This window comes from Anopheles ziemanni, chromosome 2 (assembly GCF_943734765.1).
Source record: "Anopheles ziemanni chromosome 2, idAnoZiCoDA_A2_x.2, whole genome shotgun sequence".
Classification (NCBI taxonomy): Eukaryota; Metazoa; Arthropoda; class Insecta; order Diptera; family Culicidae; genus Anopheles; species Anopheles ziemanni.
In genome coordinates, this window is record NC_080705.1 from 30,339,308 (window position 1) to 30,359,096 (window position 19,789).

The 19,789-nt window shown below is 46.2% G+C and overlaps 2 protein-coding genes across 2 annotated transcripts in view; both read right to left on the bottom strand.

Annotated features, from left to right (window-relative positions):
* Positions 1-632: 632 nt before the first annotated feature.
* LOC131288625 (D-3-phosphoglycerate dehydrogenase) lies at positions 633-8,209 on the bottom strand. Its single transcript, XM_058317779.1, has 6 exons — positions 8,064-8,209; positions 7,823-7,873; positions 2,290-2,444; positions 1,619-1,971; positions 1,297-1,515; positions 633-1,208 (listed from the first exon to the last, which is right to left on the bottom strand). The coding sequence occupies exons 1-6, from the start codon at positions 8,145-8,147 to the stop codon at positions 1,072-1,074; spliced, it is 999 nt and encodes a 332-aa protein (XP_058173762.1). The 5' UTR covers positions 8,148-8,209; the 3' UTR covers positions 633-1,071.
* A 4,723-nt stretch (positions 8,210-12,932) lies between these two features.
* The window catches only part of LOC131282922 (E3 ubiquitin-protein ligase MIB2), a 42,421-nt gene continuing 35,564 nt past the window's right edge, over positions 12,933-19,789 (bottom strand). Inside the window, exons 4-6 of the mRNA XM_058312468.1 lie at positions 16,417-16,718; positions 15,685-16,339; positions 12,933-15,607 (exon numbers count right to left, since the gene is read on the bottom strand). Coding sequence (XP_058168451.1) covers positions 13,327-15,607; positions 15,685-16,339; positions 16,417-16,718 — 3,238 coding nt within the window. The 3' untranslated portion in view covers positions 12,933-13,326. The remainder of the gene's footprint in view (positions 15,608-15,684; positions 16,340-16,416; positions 16,719-19,789) is intronic.

A 19,789-nucleotide genomic window follows, 5' to 3' on the forward strand; every position in this document is an offset into this window, starting at 1 on the left:
TCTCATAGCAACGGCAACCAACCAAATCCAAGCGCAAGCGAAGCGAAAGGCAGCACGTGATCTGGCATCTTTAACTTTTTTCCACGACGATAACAGACGGTGCAGCGTGCAATCAGCATGTTTTGATTTCGTCTTGAATTGAGGCTACAGGCAAATATAATAAAAACCAACCAAGAAGCCAACCGTTCCGATGGGGGAAAAATGAGCAAGTTACTTTGATCCAGTTCGTGATTTGTTTCGAGCAAAGTGATCTTCTTTGCTCCGCCGCATAGTATGTCGCAACTTCATTTTATCAACTTTTAGCCGATTTTCTTTTCTTTTTAATGTGGTAACGCACAAAAGCAAACATCAATTTGGTTTATGCCATTTTTCTCAAATAGTCCCCTCAGAAATGCGGGCCGGGAAAAAAATATTTCTCTATCAACGGTCTTGAAAATAAGCTGAGCCGCTCCTACAGGTGACACCGTCAATTTGTGTTGCTAAAATTGGTGAATATGAACGTTTGATGGCTCATAAATATCGTTGTTTCAAGGACACAAGGGGGCCCTTTCCAGAGAAAGACAAATTGGGTTTTGTTTCGTATGTTTTATTGGAAAGTATACTAGGACGAACACATGAACAAACTGTTTGGTGTTTTAATATGTGCACAGTTTCGCTACATTTATTTGCTCCTCTTCTCCAGTGTCACGTTGTGCTATTTGTCAAATTTAATCGGTATCGAATTTCATAATATCTAAAAAAAACCACCCAACACCGCTTTCCATGGGCGAGCAACTTTTCATTAGTAATTGCTGGCGGTCCCCGCTAGGATCGAATTCTAACGGCGTGGGGATGCGTCACGCTCCGGGGTTGATGACGTAACGCGAGGACAAAGTTGGATACCCTCCACGGGACGATGATGTGAAAATGTGGTGCCATTTCGTATCGATGATTGATTTGCTTGTGGTTTCTTAAGGATTACGACGGCTTCGGCGGAATGGTGGCACCATCCTTATCGAAAGCTGAGAAAGCAATTTGCCCCAAAAATAGCGCGACCGTTTTGAGCTTGCTGTCTCGGAGGAGGAATTAGATTTAAAAGACATTCTTCAACACCTCGCGATTGACGACACCGGCGTACTGCGTGTAAACGGTCGACTTGCCCGTTAGCGCGATGAACTGCTCGGCCACCTCGACGGCAACGCGCACCTGCGCCTCGGACGTGCTGGCACCTGTAGGAATCGGAAGTGGAATAGCCCGTGTTAGTGTGTGTGTGTTTTCCCGGCCAGAAGGGGAGTGAAATCCGGACCCCCGACTTACCCAGGTGTGGCGTCGCGACCACTTTCGGATGATTGATGAGCTTCCGGGTGGTGTCGGATTTCGGCGGCTCTTCCGGATAGACGTCGACGGCGGCCCCACCACAGTGGCCACTTTCGAGTGCGGCCAGCAGCGCCTGCTCGTCGATGATGCCACCGCGGGCCACATTGATCACGCGCACTCCCGGGCGACATTTGGATAGCGTGGCCGTGGAAATCAAATCTACAAGTAAGTCGAATATTTAGCACTATGCTCAGTATCTCATCCACACTTCTACTTCAAATGCTCTTAGTTTGTTAAACTCCACCGTAAACCAGTCACTTACTTCTGGTGGCCGGAATGAGCGGCGTGTGGACGGTGATGTAGTCGGCCAGTGGCCAGATCTGTTCCAGCTCCATCTTTTCGATGCCGGCCGCCTTTGCCTCCTCGCTGGTTGTGATGGGATCGAAGCCGATCACGCGCATCCCGAACGCATTCATGCGCACGCCCACCTCGCGCCCGATCCGGCCGAGACCGAGGATGGCTAGCGTCTTACCGTACAGCTCGGTGCCGGAGTACAGTTTCCGGTCCCAGCGGCCCTCCTTCATGCTGGTCGCCGCCGGGCAAATGGGACGCGCGAGGGCCCCGATGAGGAAGCAGGTGAGCTCGCACGCCGAGATCGAGTTGCCACCCGGGGTGCTGGTTTTCAGGGGAGGGACAAAACGTATGTCGAATTAACAAAAGAAATGTACTGCCCAATGAAGGATATATCGTTGAAATCATTTGCTCCTCATTTATTTTGAAACATTTTGATTTCCAAAATTGATTTAAAATTAAATTGGCATGCATTTTTAAAGGATCGTGGGTTATTATTATTTGTATTATTATCATACTATCGAAGCACACATTTATCAACTCGAAGAAAACGGTATCAAATATTTAAACCTCACTTACAAACGAATCGATCCATTCGTATTTTACTCCGCAAACGGAGCGCCTCTACTAATCTCTACTTACTTGAGCACCAGCACGTTATTTTTCGTGGCCGCCTCGATGTCGATGTTGTCCACGCCCGCCCCGGCTCGCCCGACCGCCTTCACGTGTCCCGCACCCGCATTCAGCACCTCGGCCGTTATTTTCGTGTCCGAACGCACGATCAGGGCGTCATAATTCTGCCGGCGGGGAGAGAAAACAAATGAGCGAAAATCGATTAGTGCGGGCACGAAACTTAATCCCGGAGTATGTCCCTTTGCCGTAGTCCTTGGGCGCCCCCGGACCGTTACTCCGACGCTGTTCACGAGCGCATTCATTCGTCAGCGTGTCAAAAGCGTTTCCACGAATCGTTTCCGTCCGCCGGACTTATGACTTTCATTTCCTTGAGCCTCGGAAAGGGGAACTCCTCCACCCCAAACACCCTGCGGCGTGGTCCCTCATTTTTTGGTCATTCATGCGACGACGACGTTAGAAGCTATTGTTCTTTTGCTTCGATGCCGAGATTAATTGCTATCAATTGCTTTACGCTGGGCACGGAAGGGATGTCCGGTTTCCGGAAAAAGCTTACAATTGAAGGCAAACATCTCAATTCAATTTGTTTCGTCTACGTCACGGACCAATATTCAATCAGTTTCGTACCCAATGTGTGACCGTTCGTTTGAAGCGGACGCATCTATGACGCGAATCGTGGTCATTTTCGTGGTTTGATTTTTTTTTGTGTTAATGAGCACACAATTTGTTGGAGGAAGAGTTTGCAACATGTAAGAGAAAAATATATTTTAAAATATTCATAATAATTTTTGAGAAGATGAGCACCTTTTATTACACACGACGTTAATTTGTCCTACCACTCAGATTATTTGTGGAATCAAGATAAATTACAATGAAATCCTTATAATGCCATGTGTACCAGAACATTCGATCAGTATTAGCAAAACTAAAAAATCTGTAATTCGTTCAATCTTATCCATTTGTTCCAATAGTTGAGTAATTAAACCTTTATTTATTCTCCAATAATTTGTAACAAATGCTAATTTGATTTCTTTTTAGTTTGTTCCAGAAAAAGTATCGAAATAAGTGATGTGCCTATTTCTAAAAACATAAAAAAATTGTTCACGCACTTTTGTAAAATCACTAGTTTGGTATATTATTCAATTTGTAACCAACACTGTAAACCAATCTTTGCATTTTGAATGAACTAAGCGGCAAAAACGGCGAAGAGGCTACTTTGTTTCGTCTAGTGATGAGCAAAACGATTCCAAAGCCGGAGCCGATTCCGGGCGACTCCGAAAATTTCGGAATCGATTCCGGAACTTAGGTTCGAATGGGTATAGGCAACAACCTTTTTTTTTTTTTTTTTGAATGAATGTTACCGACTTTGACCTTCAGTCATTCGGCGCTAGGATTAATTGCACTTCATGCTTATGGCTCCAAGAAGACTTCTTCTTGGCGTAACAACCATCTTTCCCTTATGTACGTGGATAGTCAGTCCATACGTACAGGGGATGGTCGGTTGGATTTCAAACCCCCGGTTGGGTTATCAACTACACTATTGCGCTCATATGCATCGTTCAGTGGAAATTCTAAACATTTTTATCATTAACATTTAACATGCCTATTATGCCGTGACTTTAAGATGGGTCTCTTATTGTTATGTTTCGCCATCATCTTGCACCGAATCTATCGGACTACCATATATAGTATTAACGTATTGTGAATATGGGACGAGGAGAAGTTCAGCTTGTTAATCATATTTTTGAAAAATTAAGCACGTTTACTGACCAGACATGATATCTGCAGATGTGTAGAAGTAAGTGTTATGGCTTCTGAGGCATAGCATGCGATTTTAAAAAAGGGCTTTACGGATTAGAGCAAGCTACAGGATGCTGGAAGCAGAAGTTTGCCGCTAAAGTTCGAAAAATTGGGTTTTTCGAATAAAAACAAAGCTATTAGGTGAGTATCAGCCCAGTTATGAAACATTTACTGTGGAAAAGATTAGTTTGATTAGCGTTTTGTAGTTACAAAATTCAATCCGTTAAGGATTCCAATGAAAGAAAGGGAGATATTCAAGTTGCCTCCGTAGGACAAATGTATAAAAAAAGCATGCCTAAATCAATCAACCCCAAATTGAATAAAGAATCTGTCATATTAGAAGAAAAATAACTCAGCTCCCACTCTTCAATCAATTTTCGATTAAGTCAATCATCAAATCAAACAGGATAACGTTCTTTAAAGTGTTAAATTTCAATTTAATTCTATAATACAGTTGTCTTATAATACTTTCTTATCTAGAACTTAAAAATAAATATAACTAAAAATCTCGATTTCATCCATATTCGTGTAACATAAAAGTTTTTGTTCCAAATCAAAATTCCACTACTAATGCTACTAAACTAATTAAAATAAATGAAACTTTACTCCAAAATTATTCCATAATTATGTTGTATGAAAATTATTTCTTTCAATTTTTTTGAAGTTATTCTATTACGCTTTTCTGTTAGTATCTGCCCAGTTTTAGAAAAAATGCGTTCACATGGAACAGAAGTGGCCGGTATTGATAAATACTTTTTCGCAAAGCCGCATAGTGTTGGGTATATTTGGACTCTGTTTTTCCACCAAAGTAGCGGATCGTCTTTAATCTTTATCTTTTTTTCACCCAAATATCTATCTAGCTCAGATACGGCAACTAATCTGGGATTAGATGCATTTTCTGGACGTTGCACATGGCGATTCAGTACTTGCCAAATATCTCCATCATCATTGGGATTTTGTTCTATATCCTCACTTGTGTCGGGAGTCTGAACTTGAAATGGAATCATTTTTGAAATAATTTTTTCATATGTGTCTTGAAAATGGTCGTCATCTCCCAAAAATCCTTCTTTTTTGAATCGTGGATCCAAGAGGATGGCAAATGACACTATTTCTGAATTGTTAATTTTTTTGAATCTTTCCTTAATCCCACTTAAAATAATATTTAATAAATCCACAGATTTGGGGTGCAATTGTTCTTTTTCCTTCTTTTCTTCTAATCTGGTTACCGTCGACTTAATAAGCACTCCCATTTTAGAAACGGTAACTAATTTTTCACCCATGATTTCATTTGTTACTGCATTTATAATTTCAAGAATTTCGGTAACCTGTCCTATTATAATCCATTCATTTTCCTGAAGTTTGGATGGCAAATTTAAAGCTGCCAAAGAAGAAACTAAAGGGATCCTGTTTTTAATTAGTCTATTTAGCATCTCAAATGTCGAGTTCCATCTAGTAGGACAGTCTTGTTTTAGTTTTAATTGAGGATAATTAAGATTTTTTTGCATTTCTATTAATTTTGAAGTTGCTATGGTACTTTTACGGAAATGCTTTACAACGTCTTTAGCATCTTCCACGATTTCCTTGATAGAGTTCTGAATGGCCTTCTGCACTATCAAATTTAATGTATGCGCCCCGCACGGCAAGTGAGACACTTCTAAAATATCTGCTGTTGATTTCATGTTAGTGGCATTATCTGTGACTAATACACATATTTTTTCCCTAATAGCATAATTTTCGCATACTGTTCGTATCCAGCTTGCCAGATTGTTGGCTGTATGGCGGTGAGGAAGTTCGGAACATTCTAATAAAAATGATGATGATGTATATTCTTCGCATATGAAATGTGCTGTCAATGCACAATAAGATGTATTGTTGATACTTGTCCAAGAATCAGCAGTTAATGCAATTGTGAAACTGGATATAAGTTTTCCTTTTACAGTATCTACTGTCTCACTATAAAGCCTTGGTAGGGCAGCATTAGAAATTGTTTTTCTACTTGGCAGATGATAGTTTGGATTTAGCTCATGAACAAATTTTTTAAAATAATAATCTTCTACAATTGAAAAGGGATAGTATTCCTTACAAATCATGAGAAGCAAAATGGAATCAAGTTTTTCTTTACTCTCTGCACTCATGGGCTTATTGGATCTAAAATAATTTTGCATAGTGTTTACAGTGCTAATGGCATGTGCTGTTTCTTCAGGGACTGAGTTTCCTGCTGCTGATGTACAAGGACGACGAATTCTAGTTGCTGGAACTGTAGGATGTTTACGATCTAAGTGCCGTTTAAGGTTAGAAGTCGATCCATTGCTGTAACACAAAACAAGCTGGCAATAGCGGCACTTTGCACCTCCTTCAGTTTTCAGGAAATGTTGCCATATATCACTGGTTTGAGCCATAATGTACGATGCAGATGACGTGGGTACACAGCACTGAAGTTAAATATTGCATTAGAACTAACTGATACTCTAAAATGTGGCTAGTAAACCTACCGAATTACTCCGACTTAATTGACACGCACTTCAATTATCAATGACCGAACTCTAATGCTGTCCAAACAAGACTGTCTGCCAAGAACTCAAATTGGGTCTGCTGCGGCAAACATACTGCTCAGTACATTACAGTTAGGCAAACCCCACACCAAGGAAGAAATCCATGAATGAAAAATAACGCTAAATTAAATCCCCTACTATCTCCCGGTAAGTGACTGTTGCATTGAATTCATCAATCAGGCCCTGCCCGATCGCCAGGAGGGGATCGACCACAAAAAAAAAAATGCCCCAATATCGCACCACTGACTTGCGGCCCGCGAGACCCTCTCCTCCTTGGGTAAATGAGGCCTAACGCTATGGTTATTCTACCCAATGCGGCCCGCGTTAAAAAAAGTTTGGAGACCCCTGTTCTACACCATGCGATGCCGGTTGAGTCGACTTTTTTTTATTCAAAGGTTCTCGTCGTTTGCTTTTCGCATCATTCGGTTTTTTCGATGTCGTAGAATGGCAACAGGTACACTTTACTTGCAAGTACCATGGTACCTGTCGATTCCCCCTTTTAATTATAATTTTTTTTAGCACCATTTGTTGCCGTTCGATAGCATGGTGTGTCATTTGCTGCTATCCGGAGCCGCCCGGAATCGGCACCTTTTGTTTCTGAAACCGAAATCGGTGCCGATACCGGTACCGTTGTTGGCACCGATTCCAAAAACAGAATCGGTACCGGCTTCGATTCAAAGACCCATTCTGATTCTGGAATCGGTCTCGGTTCCGATTCTGGAATCGGTCTCGGTTCCGATTCTGGAATCGGTACCGGTACCGATTCCGGAATCAGCACCGATTCCCATTCCGGAATCAGCACCGATTCCGATTCCGGAATCAGCACCGATTCCGATGCCGGAATCGGTATCGATACCGATTTCAATGCCGGAATCGGAATCGGGTAGGTTCGAGTCGGAGTGCTCATCACTAGTTTCGTCGCGTTCAAAACGACACGGCTTGCTGCCGTCTAGCCATTGGCATTGAAGGACGACGACGAAATGCACATGCTGATGCACTGCTCTCGAAAAACAAGTTCTCGTCGAGTACCCGCGCCACGCATCCCGCTCCGAAGAGTATAGGGTGGGCCCACTGTTCCCAGTCAAGGCGAATGACTTCTTCGCCAGCCGTCTCACATTCTTCAATTAATGCAACGTGCAACGCGAGTGGGACGCGAACGTTCGTTACTGTTTCCCTATTTTTTTTTTACTCACCTTCACCTCCTTCACCAGCTCATCTTTCGGCAGCTTCAGCTTGTAGTCGACCTACGGGTGGAGCAACGAGAAAGGAACAATTGAAGATGCAAATCCGGCTAGCTCGAAAAACAATCCTGTAACCCTAGCAAGCAGAGTTCAATCACACGCAGCTCAAGGCTACTTGTGTGTGGGACACTCTAATTGCGGGCACCGCCAGGCAACCGGTGGCATCCTTTTTCTCCGGGCGAACGTTACTAACATCAATGTTGTGGTCCTGCAGCAACTTGACACACGCGTTGTCGACGGCATCGCACACGAGAACACGCTTGATATCTACTGGCATTTTGTGGCACTTTGTTTCGGGGGTGGTTGAGCACAATTTGATTCACAATTCCGTTCCTGCGAGGCAAAACGTCCTGTGCAATACGAGCGCAAACACGACACTAGTTCCCGTGGCTATCGGATCGCTACTGCCGGACCGAAGGGTAGCTCATGCGAAGGCTCTCGACCCGGTCCCGGGATCTTATGGCCAGGGGCAACGACGGCGGCGGCGGGTGCTTACATTGATAATTGGTTCCTACATTTTCCCACTACATCGACATCAACGCACATGCCGTAAGCCGGTCGGACGGCTTTGGTGTGCGTTGCGCCGGCCGTCGGACCTACGATGTTGTTTACTACACTTTAGGAACCAGATCCCCGCACCGATGGGTGATGGAACCGGAGAATTAAAAGGCAGGCGACAACGGGTTTCGTAGTCGTGTATGGCGTGCGACCTTGCGGCGGCATCGTGTTTCACATATTGGTTCAATTACATCCCATGCGCGAGTGAGTGCGCGCGGTCTCCAGGCAGAGAGTGCGGGAGATCAGATGCAACAGCACTCGTGCATAGTTTACGGGATGATGGCTAGCCGGTTGCCAGGGCAGGTCAGAATCATCGCATTCTGTAGTGCTGATCCTCGTCTCGTTCATGTTTACCTCTTGTACAAGCTTCCACGGGGTTCCACAGACCATGTGTGTTGAGTGGTGGGCCCTTATCTCATCAATGTGCACGGTCCTCTCAGGGCCATTCTACCAGATCGGCTTCTGACGTCGTTATCGGATGTTTCAACGCGTTGTTTACCCGTCGTCCGGCGTTGTTGATCAGAACCGAGCACTATGTAAGGCGCACGGTGCGTTGTTGGGAAGCCTGTACGCATTGCCAACAGAGATAAGAAGCTTCTGTCATCGCACTTGAATATATGAATCATGACCATTTGGCCTTGTTAATCCCCTGCCGTCCGAAGGAATGGGTCAGTCAAACACTTTCACCAGACGACAGGATTGCGCTCGGATTATCAGCCGTTACGTAGACGGATCTGTAAATACAGTGTGCTACACTTGTCGTCGCCGGTTATAAAATGAATCTTTGAACGAAAATTTTCCCATTCACTGGAGGCGAATTATCTGTCAAAGTAAGATTTTATTAGAATATTTTTTCAGGAAAAAGAAGGAATTAACTTAATGATGTGCTAATCTTCTACACAATTTTATAGAAGACGCTTCTCCAGATCCTGATGCTCTTCTGAATGTTGAGTGCCAATAAAACTTATCTTCATCCATTTGCTATCACTTCGCTGGCTCACTTCTCGTACCCACTCGGGAGGGCATTTACTTCGGGGTTGTGAAACAGCGTCCTGTTGCCATCGCCCCACGGGAACCGCTTGTTCCGTATGCGAAGGTGCTCGTAGGGAACAAACTCCGGCCGAGCACGGCGTCCGTGGTGCTCCATGTGGTCCAGGTAGACGTTCAAAAGGCACAGCCCGACGGCAGGCAGTGCAAGGAAGAATGTCATTTTCTTCCACATCTTGTAGCCACCGGGGGAAGCTGAAAGTTGTTCCGATGCACAGACAGTTGAACTATACGAACAATTTAGTGGATTAGGCAGAATGTGTGTTACCTTCATGTCCGGATCCAGCTGACGTCATTTGAGAGTAGAGGCTTTGGGGCAATATTCTTTTAATGGTGTGCTGGTACTTTTGACCACATCACAAATTCGATACTAGCGGATCCCGAAAGTTCAGGATTATCAGCACACTACGATGGGGAATTTGATGCTGTTCTAAACCTGAACGAAAACGTAACCTGTACACAAATATCATGGCCAACTTGTGACATATCGAGTTTAACAAAAACTTAGCATAACTAATAATAAACAATAAACTAAACAAGTAAACGAAACGAAACGTTAACATACGGTCAAGTAAATCTACAAAAAGTTGATTTTAAAAAGATCCCTGAAAAATGATTAACGATTCATTCATTTTTTCAAGCTACTGCAAGCGCGGCACTTGACAAAAAACAAAGAATTATAGTTATTCAGTTATATTTTTACTTTATTTTATACAAATTGTTCCATTTACATACAGTATGGGCCTATTAACGATTTAGGATACAAATGGTTTTAGTATTTAATCATTTTCTTTAACGTTCTCTCCGATTCTACCTACCAAAACCCCCCTCCTATCACCAACTCATTAGCATCTGTTGTGTGTCGCTCACGAAACGGTTGGGTTTCTCTTTTTTCATATCATTTGCTACATTTTCTGTCCCACGAAGCTCGTGTGACAACTTAATAAAACACTGGTGCACATCATTAAAGTTTTTATGTTTTGGTTGAAACTTATCATTATCTATTTTTATAAAGTTTTTGTTTTCCTTAGTAATGGAGAGAAATTAGCTAACCACGGTAGACAATAACGACGTTTTTAATAGTTTCCTTCGTTTGTTTGAGACTGAACGTGTTTTCTTGGTGTATGTGCTAGTGACACTTCTTCAAATGTGCTTTTATCTCTTTACCTCTTATCGTTTCACTATCCGGCAAAATAGTTCTAGTTGTTTGCACTCGATTTGTGTTTTGAAAATGTTTCATTTCTTTCACGTGTTGAATATTACGAGTTCGTATGTGCCACGTGTGCCTTCCATCATCCGATAAGCATCCTTGTGGTTTTGCTTCAAATTTTACACCTATTGTACACGTATGCCAGATTCTTGTCGTTTCCCTTCTCCAACCATAATTACCGATGAGAAGCTAAATACGTTTCGTTTAGCATAACAGATCTGTACTCACATTAACTTGATGGTTAACCAGAAAGCTCAACACCAACGCAGAAAGTACGAGTTTGCACCAGCAGAAGCAGCACATTGTAATTGGCTTTGTGTGTGTTATTTTAATCCTTTATCCCTCACCAAAGGAAGGGCAAACGGAAATCTATCCATACATTGAGATTTCCGCCTGGCAGATTTCCCTACCATTTTTACTACCTTTTCCACTTGTCCAGCATTGCATTAGTGTTTAGCTATACATATACGTTTTCTTCCATTTGCACTGAATATTGCACTTTCAAAAAGCGGGTGTATATGGTCGTACAAAAATAGCAGTTCTGTTCAGATGGTATTCTATGCTATTCGCTTTGCAAACACGTAATGGCGCTGCGTTAGCTAAATTTGCGATACAAAAGATCGATAACGAAAAAAACAGGTAAAAAAAACTACATTGATGCAGAAACTATCGTTTCGTTATGGACCTGGAACGCTTGGTTGAAGCGTTTTCATCCAAAGCCATATCGCTTAGCCTCAACCGTTGCTGACATTGGGAAAATGGTTCTTCCGCGGTGGTATTTGTACGTGTCTATACCGATTTCTTACACACATTTCTCTTTTATAAACGACAACCGGTGAGGCAAACACAAACATAAAATTGTAGCGTATCCTGTTGCTTTGGCCGTTTTAAGGATGCTTTACTTTCTTCGATACAAACTGCACACTGGGAGGGTGATTTGGGATGGTTCTAACTAATAACGTTCAGGTCCTTCTTTACACTCTGGATGTGATCAGGTGTTGATTAACATCGCCTTAAACTATACTGCTATGTACATGATTTGAGATGAAAAATTTGACTTTGCATTACACCAAAGTATGAGGCAGTGTGGTGGGTGACGAATGTGCGCATTGGAATCACCGGGTGTCACAAAACAGACAAACAAAGACCATATTTTCCGCATTCATGGTCGGAAAAATGAACAAACAAGTTACTTAAATCATTTAACGGCTAAACAGCGCTACACGCCAAGAGGCAGAGAGAAACATAAGGCAAGCGATGAAAGTCGGAACATAATTCCTGTGGTAATAAATAAGTTGGATTTAGCTAAAGTGAAATTATGTTCACCTCGCACGGCTTGCAACAATGGAAACGTTCTTACACCCTACTATTAGTGGATTTGCGATGCGATTTGGTCAAGATTACAATCGGATGAAATGTCCTTTTATAAGTTTAGTGAAATCCTCTCCTTTCCAAATTGGAAAGCAATTATGTACAGTTCGATTTTTGGCAACACTCAACAATGAGGCGACACCAAGCATGAACCCTGTCTGATGATGACGGTATGATCGCATACATTCGATTCGCTCGGCAAGTATGTTACCGGAAGGATCCGTTTTAATCACGAATGTGGTGTTGGAGGATTATAATCATAATTTCAACGATCTCATTAATCGCTTCCCTGCAGCGATTTTATCGATCGTGAGGGATGTTTTTGTTTTAAGAATGGGTGGAAGGTGGAGCATGCTCGTGTGGGTGTGGATATTTATATATTGAGACTATCGCGCCCAGGTACTATAACCAAATAGTGGATATCTTTACGGTACATTCGTTTTCGAAACAATATCTGACGAACACTGGCATCTTGCCATTTGTGTATTTGCTGCTGTTTGCCGTTCATTCAATGGTAAACATGTTTCGTGCTCTAGCGTCTGCTTCTTAAACATTACCATACACGTTAGCTTTACCTCTATATATATACGCATATTTTACATACACTTCGTAAGCGCAAACCGGCAGACAAATGTTCAAGCGTTGAAGCCCACCCACAATTTCCCAAAACAGTATACGAATAGGACTAGGACTTTAGGAAATTAAGTGGGGCCAACAGGCCAGAAACCAGAAGTAAAACACTCCGGAAGGGTAGGTATCATTTTCCTATCACTATCTACATGTTTCCGGATCTGCAGCGCATTTCGGAACAGCGGCAACAATAGAGTATCTCAACCGGAAAAGAAAAGAGTGTTCGCGTGTTTGTTTCTGTTTTTTTCTCATAATTTTTGATTTTCATTTGCTTCGTCCATTCACATCTTTCCATTAGCGGTTCAGTTCGTACAACTGATGAAATAATAGTTATAAACCTAGCTATAATGTATAGTATAAATAAATAGTGAACACTTACAGATGATCTTTTCGTTATGACCGTTTGTCTACACGCTTTTTTCCTAACAAAAAATAAACCGTTACACACGCACACACATACGCACACGCACACAAACATACACACATCGCTGTACGCATCGGGGGAAGTCGAGCCTTAGTTTCACCAACAGTGACTTTGTGCTAAGTCGTTTCTCGCTTGTCCAGCAAAACTTTCCACTTGAGTAATTTGGTAACAACAAGACGTGGCCACACCCGCGGGAACTGTGCGGGAAGGGTGTACCTAGTACAGGTTGATCTTTTTCGTGATCGCCTTCCGGCACATGTGGCAGATCTTGAGCGTTTCGGCACACTTGGAGCAGGAACCGTGCCCACAGAGGAACGCCACGTTCCGCCGGCGCTCCATGCAGATGCTGCAGCAGTGCGTCTCCTCGATCTCCATGATTTTGCTCTCGAGATAGCGCAACCGGTCGGCGGACGGTTGGCGGCCGTCCTTGGTGCAGAACAGCGGCCGGCCGGCCACCGTCGTGCGGCGCTCAATATGTTCACCGCAGGTGAGACACTTCTTCATCCGGATGCCACACTCCTCGCAAGTGATCTGATGCTGGCAGGGATCGAAAATGATCAGGGGCAGGATTTCGTTGCACACGATACACTCGGCCGGGGTAAGCCGTGGTGGTTGTTGATGGCGGTGGTTGTGTGTGGCGGAGGATGCTGGCGGGGGTAACGGTGGTGGTACCGGTGCACAACCACCACCAGAGGATGGTGGCGGGCTTGAAGAGGACCCGCTAGAGCTAGAGGTTGGGGGCGTTTGCGGTGCGATCTTGTCCAGCGCGAACTGGCGCCGACTGATATGCTTCGAGGGTCCATTCGAGGGCGCCGGAGACGACGAAGAGAGGCCACTGGCATGAGGTGGCGGTACCGGGGCTACCTGTAGCTGTTCGCCGGTGGATGATGGTGGTGGTACTGGAGGTGGAACGCCTGCAGCAGCTCCTCCTGCCGGCGATAAGGCTCTGTTGGGTGACTTGTACCGAGCGGGACTATCTACAAACACGATGTTGCCATTGCTAGCACTAAGACTAATATCACCGGCGGCGAGGTTATGGGAGGCGGCGGAGGTTATGGGAGGCAGATCACTATGGCCGTCTTCACTATGGCCAGCGGCACCGAGTACGGCCGGTGGGGTTACCAGAGCACCGGAGGCGGCACCTCCCGGGTCGCGATTGTGCCCAGCACGGTTCCGTCTCACCGGAGTTGGAGGGTTCGAGCCGATGGGCTGCTGCATTCCGCTGACACCGGGACCGGATAGCGCCGCCAGTGAGACCCCGGACATACCGTTCTCCAGCACGAGCTGCGGATTGTGCGGACCCTCCATCTTGTCCACCAGCTGTTGCTGGTTGTTTCCAACGCCAGCTATGCTCATCGACTCGAAGTTGAACAAAAGCTGCTGTTGCTGTGGATCCTCCTCGTTCGCTAGATTGCGCGAAGCGGCTCCGGTCGCCGAAAGAATCGCCGACGAGATGACGGGTCCGTTGGGGGCTGCCGCTGCGGCCGCTTCCCTCGCCAACCGCGTCCGTTCGTACTCGACGATGATCTCCTTGATCTGCGGGCTCTGAATCCAGTCGAGCACGCGCGCCCCCTTGTGGTTCACATCGAGCGGGCACCCTTCGCTGGCCAGGAAGCACAGCAACGCGTACATCAACCGATGCTCGCTCACGATGCCAGCGAGGGACTGGAAGATGTCGTGGATTTTCGGTGCCTCCGTCGGCGATACTTCCTGCACAAGGTTGGCCTTCTTGATGATGCACAGGTGCATCGCATTGTCGCCGTCTTCGTCTCGCGCCCGAATGTCACACCCGAGGTCGACCAGCTTCTCGATCGCCGCCGTATGGCCCTGCGACACGGCCAACAGGAACGGCGTCTGGCTCCGATTGTTGCGTATGTTAACGTCCGCCTGGCCCTCCTTTACCAACACCTCTACCACCTTCGAGTGCCCGTTGAGGGCGGCCAGGTGAAGCGCCGAAAAGCCATCGTCCTTGCGCACATTCACCAGCTGGCGGGCGAGACGAATAATGTTCCGGGCCGCGTGCACATTCCCCTTCAGCGACGCGTGATGGAGCGCATTGAATCCACGATTGTTGCGGATGGTCAGATCGAGGGTTGGACAGTTGCACAGGAGCTCCACCACTTCCGTGTTCTCCTTGCCGATGGCATCGTGGAGCGCCGTATCACCGTACGCGTCCTGGACGTTCACGTTTGCGCCGAACTCGAGCAGCACCTTCACGCAGTGCGGTGGCTTCTTGTGGGCCGAGATGTGCAACGCCGAGCAGTGGGACGAGTTCAGCACATCGATGTTGGCGTTGTGCTGCAGCAGCACTCGCATAATCTCCGGTTGGTTGCCGAAGGCGGCGTAGTGCAGCGTCGAGTCGCCCTCCTTGTCCACCACGTTCACGTTCGCGCCGAGCAGCAGCAGATACTTAACCAGCTCGACGTGCCCCTGGTGTGCGGCCACCTGGAGGCACGTTTTGCCGCCACTAACGCAGTCCACTGCTTCGGTATTCATTCTGCAAATGGAGACGAATAAAAAAACGTTAGTTAGTTTTCGTACAAGAGATGGTAAACTTCCGAGCACACAACCTACCCCAAATAGTTCTGGACAAACTCCAGGTTGCCCTGGGCCGCTTCCCGCACCAATCGATCCGCCGCCGACGTCCCCGACAGCCCGGACAGTGGCGTCATGTGGTGCTCGTTCGTGCGCTGATTGCTCAAGTCCATCATGCTGTTCGAACGCTCGGTGGCCGCCGCATGCGACACCGCCGACCGCTCCAGCTTCACGCACTTCGGGTTCACCGTCCACGCCATGTCCTCGTCCAGCTGCTGGACGCGCAGATCACCGTCACTGTAGATCTTGATCACTTTGCCCGACTTCCCCAGCACGTTGTGCATCGTTTCGATCCATTCGCCGTGGCCCTTCTGCAGTTGCTGCATTTTGGCCGCATCGCTTATGAACGTCACCACGTCGCCCAGATTGAAGCTGAATATTTTAACCAGTGCGGCCGGATGGAACGTCCACCGGTTTGCGCACCCCTCGTACTGCACGCGGATGTCACCCTTGTCGGTGATGCGGTGCACGATGCCGATCTTCGGCAGGTACTCCGCCATCCGCGGGTTCCATCCTCCGTGGCCCTGCTGGAGCGTCTTCAGGCGCTCCTCCGAGATGGCCACCTGCACCCGGTCGCCGACGTAAAAGTGCGAACGCACCGGCGGCGACACCGGCTGCTGTTCCTCTGGTTGACCTTGAAGGAATGGAAGGAAAGAAACGTTAGTAACCAGGGCCGGCTTACGCATGTCGATCATGTTCGCGCTCACTTACCTAATACTGGCATGTGATCCTTGTAGTAATATCCACCGACTGCCGGCTGCACGTACCGCAGATCGACGTTTCCCTTGTGCCCGAGGCGATACACGTTCGTTGAGCCGGAGGCCCAGGCAACACTGGCCACACTGCGACACGACTCGTTGTCCCAGCCACGAATTTCCATAACACGACCAGTCTTTCCGGGACCACCGTCCTGATTACTCCATTCCCAGTCGGGACCGCGCGTTACTCTTGCACCGACGAATATGCCCTTCAGCTGTACCTTGGTCGCTCCCTTCCGCGGTGGCAAACGGATGCTGCAAGAATGATGACCAAAGCGTCAGTGCACGGCCCTTTAAACCCTACGGAATTGTGGATGCGCGCGTGTATGCGTGTGTGTGTGCGTGGGCAAAGCACGGGTAGGGGTAGGTAGCCCACATCCCCTCGCAGGATGAAGAAGTTTTTCCCAAACGAAATCCCATCCGGAGAAATCCCGCGCCGAAAAACCGAAAACTACCCTAAAACGAACTGGGAAATTTCCTCAAGATGTGCGCGTTCGGTTTTGGGGTGAAAGGCCCGTGAAAGACGGTCGCTTTCTTTCTCATCCCCTCTTCCTCTCGCGCATCGTATCGTTTTGGTCTCTTCTCTTCCGGAAAATTCGTAACGAACATACGATACGATAAACGATGATCCGAAACTATTCTAAACCACTATGAGTACAAAGTGCAAAGTAAAATTTTTATTGAATGTGCATAACGAACGGAAACATATAATGAAATATAAATTAAATGGTCACGTTCGCGTGGAAATTCCTGCTTAATGAACAAACATAAAACAAATCAGGAATAAAAAAACAACAGTCAACGTCTCCAACACACACTCGAGGTAACGTTCTTCTCTCGAGATACTCGATCTCGTTGCGCTATAAATATCGGCATCCGCGGGGGGAAAGGCATGGGATCAGGAGGAGAACCGAACCAAAGGGAACCGTCAGGAAAGTAGCTGAACGGTATGTTAGCATTTAGTTGGGATTTTCCAAACCCTCTTTCTCTCTCTCGTGTTGATTGTGGTTCGATCGATTATTTTTAACGATCCCGAAGCCCTGCGCAGCGCCACTCGAGTTGAATTAAGGGCTTTTGCTGTTTTTTATTTAATTACTTATAGATTGCAGTGCCTCTATTTTACTAAGAATTGATATGAGCTATGGCACTAATCGGTTTTATGCGTTGAGCATTAGTTTAAGCTGTGATTGCACAAATGTGTTTTGATTTGCTAAGGACCTAACCGTTTAGGCTGATTTTAAATCATACAAAACCTACGATCGGCGATCAAAAGGAAAAGTTTTAGAGAGCAAGTCTATCAGCAATGCAAAACTGTTAGATGTTAATGAAAAAACTAATAATTCCGTCCAAATTATGATTCGAACGAACTGATTCATTAGGAAGGGAATTTAAACTTTCCACTGTCTTACCATCCATACATTAGATTGGAATAATAAAAATAAGGTAGTTTTTGGAACGTGAATTAAATTTAAAAAAAAACCCGATGTTTTGAGCATAAGACGTGAGCAAAACCACATTTGGTCTTGCCGGATGAAACAAATAAATGTGCAAATTCAGGAAAAAACCAACAATCATCCACTCAGGAGGAACACCGATCTTCAAATCAATTTGTTTTCAACGAAGAAACTAGGACAGCGAGGCGGAAGCAATCCACCACGACGTTTGAAGTACGTCACGCAGATGTGAGAACACTGTCGCTCCCGTCTGCACCACCAGGCGGAAACAATTTCCGGTAAGCGATGTTCCGGTAATATCTGTCCGCGTGATCTATACGACACGATGCATCAGCAGACATCCTACAACAATGACGCAACGCAGTGTGTACCGCAATTGTAGGACACCGTACGACGGCCCTCGATCAGTCACACGGTTTGCATATCTCAGAGTGTGGGGGATATGTCATGACACAACAGCGCGTGGAGGAGACGCGGCCGGAGCTGCGCGGGGTATTTGGGATTTTCCCAAAAGCGCACGAGTGGCCGGCTCGATGAGGGGGGAGCAAGCAAGTAAGCGAGCAAATAAAGTGAGGAGAAAAAAAAACAAAAAATCGCCAACCGACTCTTCCACCTCCCGTCGGCGAGGCGTGACTGATTTTACAGTTTTTCGGAGCAAAACCAGTTCTCGCAGCGAAATTATGCTGCTGCCCCTTCCGTTGGGTTGGCGGTCAATGGCAGGCCGTCGACTTCCAGCTCCGCGCGCGCATCCCGGACCGACATTTTTTCACCCTGAATCGTCCGCGCGAAAGACAGAAGTGGATGAGGATGAGCGAGCCATCTGGCTTCATGTGATTGGGATGGGGGCCATTTCGTTGTTCTAAAACCCCGGGGCGGACGATGATCGAACAGAATTGCACCACAAATGGTACGAACCACGGTCGATCTGCCGCCATTCTAAAACTAGTTCCAGCGTTAGTTCAGCAATTCGTGAAGCAGTGAGTGTACCCAACGAACAGATGTCTGCGTGTGTGTGGGGCGGGATGACGACGGAGGGGGGAGGTTGTAAAAATCCACTGGGAAAACCCTTTCCGATATTGTGTGCGCACAGCTTGAGCAAGGCCTCAGCGCACTAACGGAGGAGTTGGGTTTTTGTGCACGGTGAGTTCAGTTCTTGAAAACTGTTCCGAGGTCGAAGGAATCACCACCGAACGAACTCAGTAGACTCCCCCGAGTCAACTAACGCAGTTCAGTTGTATCGATTACCGTTCGAGGAGGAGCCTTCGGGGAGCCGGGGCCGATGACCGGAGTGTGGAGGAGCACTATGACTCGGTCGGCGGCCTCCGTCGATAGTGTCAATTTCCCGACGGAATTGCCCACAAGCCCACGACCATCGGCAGTCCAAAGTGACCACCAACACACCTTCTTGGCATTTAACAGGGCCAAAGGGAGACATGAATCGATGCAAAAGAAGAAGAAGAAAAGAACAACAGAAAAACCAAAGGAATCCCCTTCACCTTGCGCCCTGACGCAATAAGGTCCGGTGAACGCTGACCTCAAACAAGGTCTTTTTGGGGGCAGCAAGTACATCTATTCGATTAGCGTTCCCATTCTTTAGCAGTGTGTTCGGTTTTCCCCATCCAAAGCCCAGAACTAAAATCGACCGTTCTGAGTCGTTATTCCTTCCGTTAACGAATTGATAAGTCTTTGTCGGCAGGACTCGGCAGAGATTACAGTAATGGCCTACTAGTATCGCATACGTTTTTATGAGCTGAAAGTATGTGTTTCATGTATACAACAGTTACCTTCAAATATTTGCTTTGATATGTTGTTAGTTATTGGGTTTTTAGCATGACATCTGTTGGAAAACAAAGCTAACAAACCAAAACATAG

What these genes read in the sequence shown, in the direction of transcription:
- LOC131288625 (XM_058317779.1), bottom strand. Translation starts at nt 8,147, where the DNA reads ATGCCAGTAGATATCAAGCGTGTTCTCGTGTGCGATGCCGTCGACAAC. An exon ending in TGCAGGACCACAACATTGAT is followed by an intron (nt 7,874 to 8,063) that starts GTTAGTAACGTT and finishes CTCCACCCGTAG; the next exon opens with GTCGACTACAAGCTGAAGCT. An exon ending in AGCTGGTGAAGGAGGTGAAG is followed by an intron (nt 2,445 to 7,822) that starts GTGAGTAAAAAA and finishes CCCCGCCGGCAG; the next exon opens with AATTATGACGCCCTGATCGT.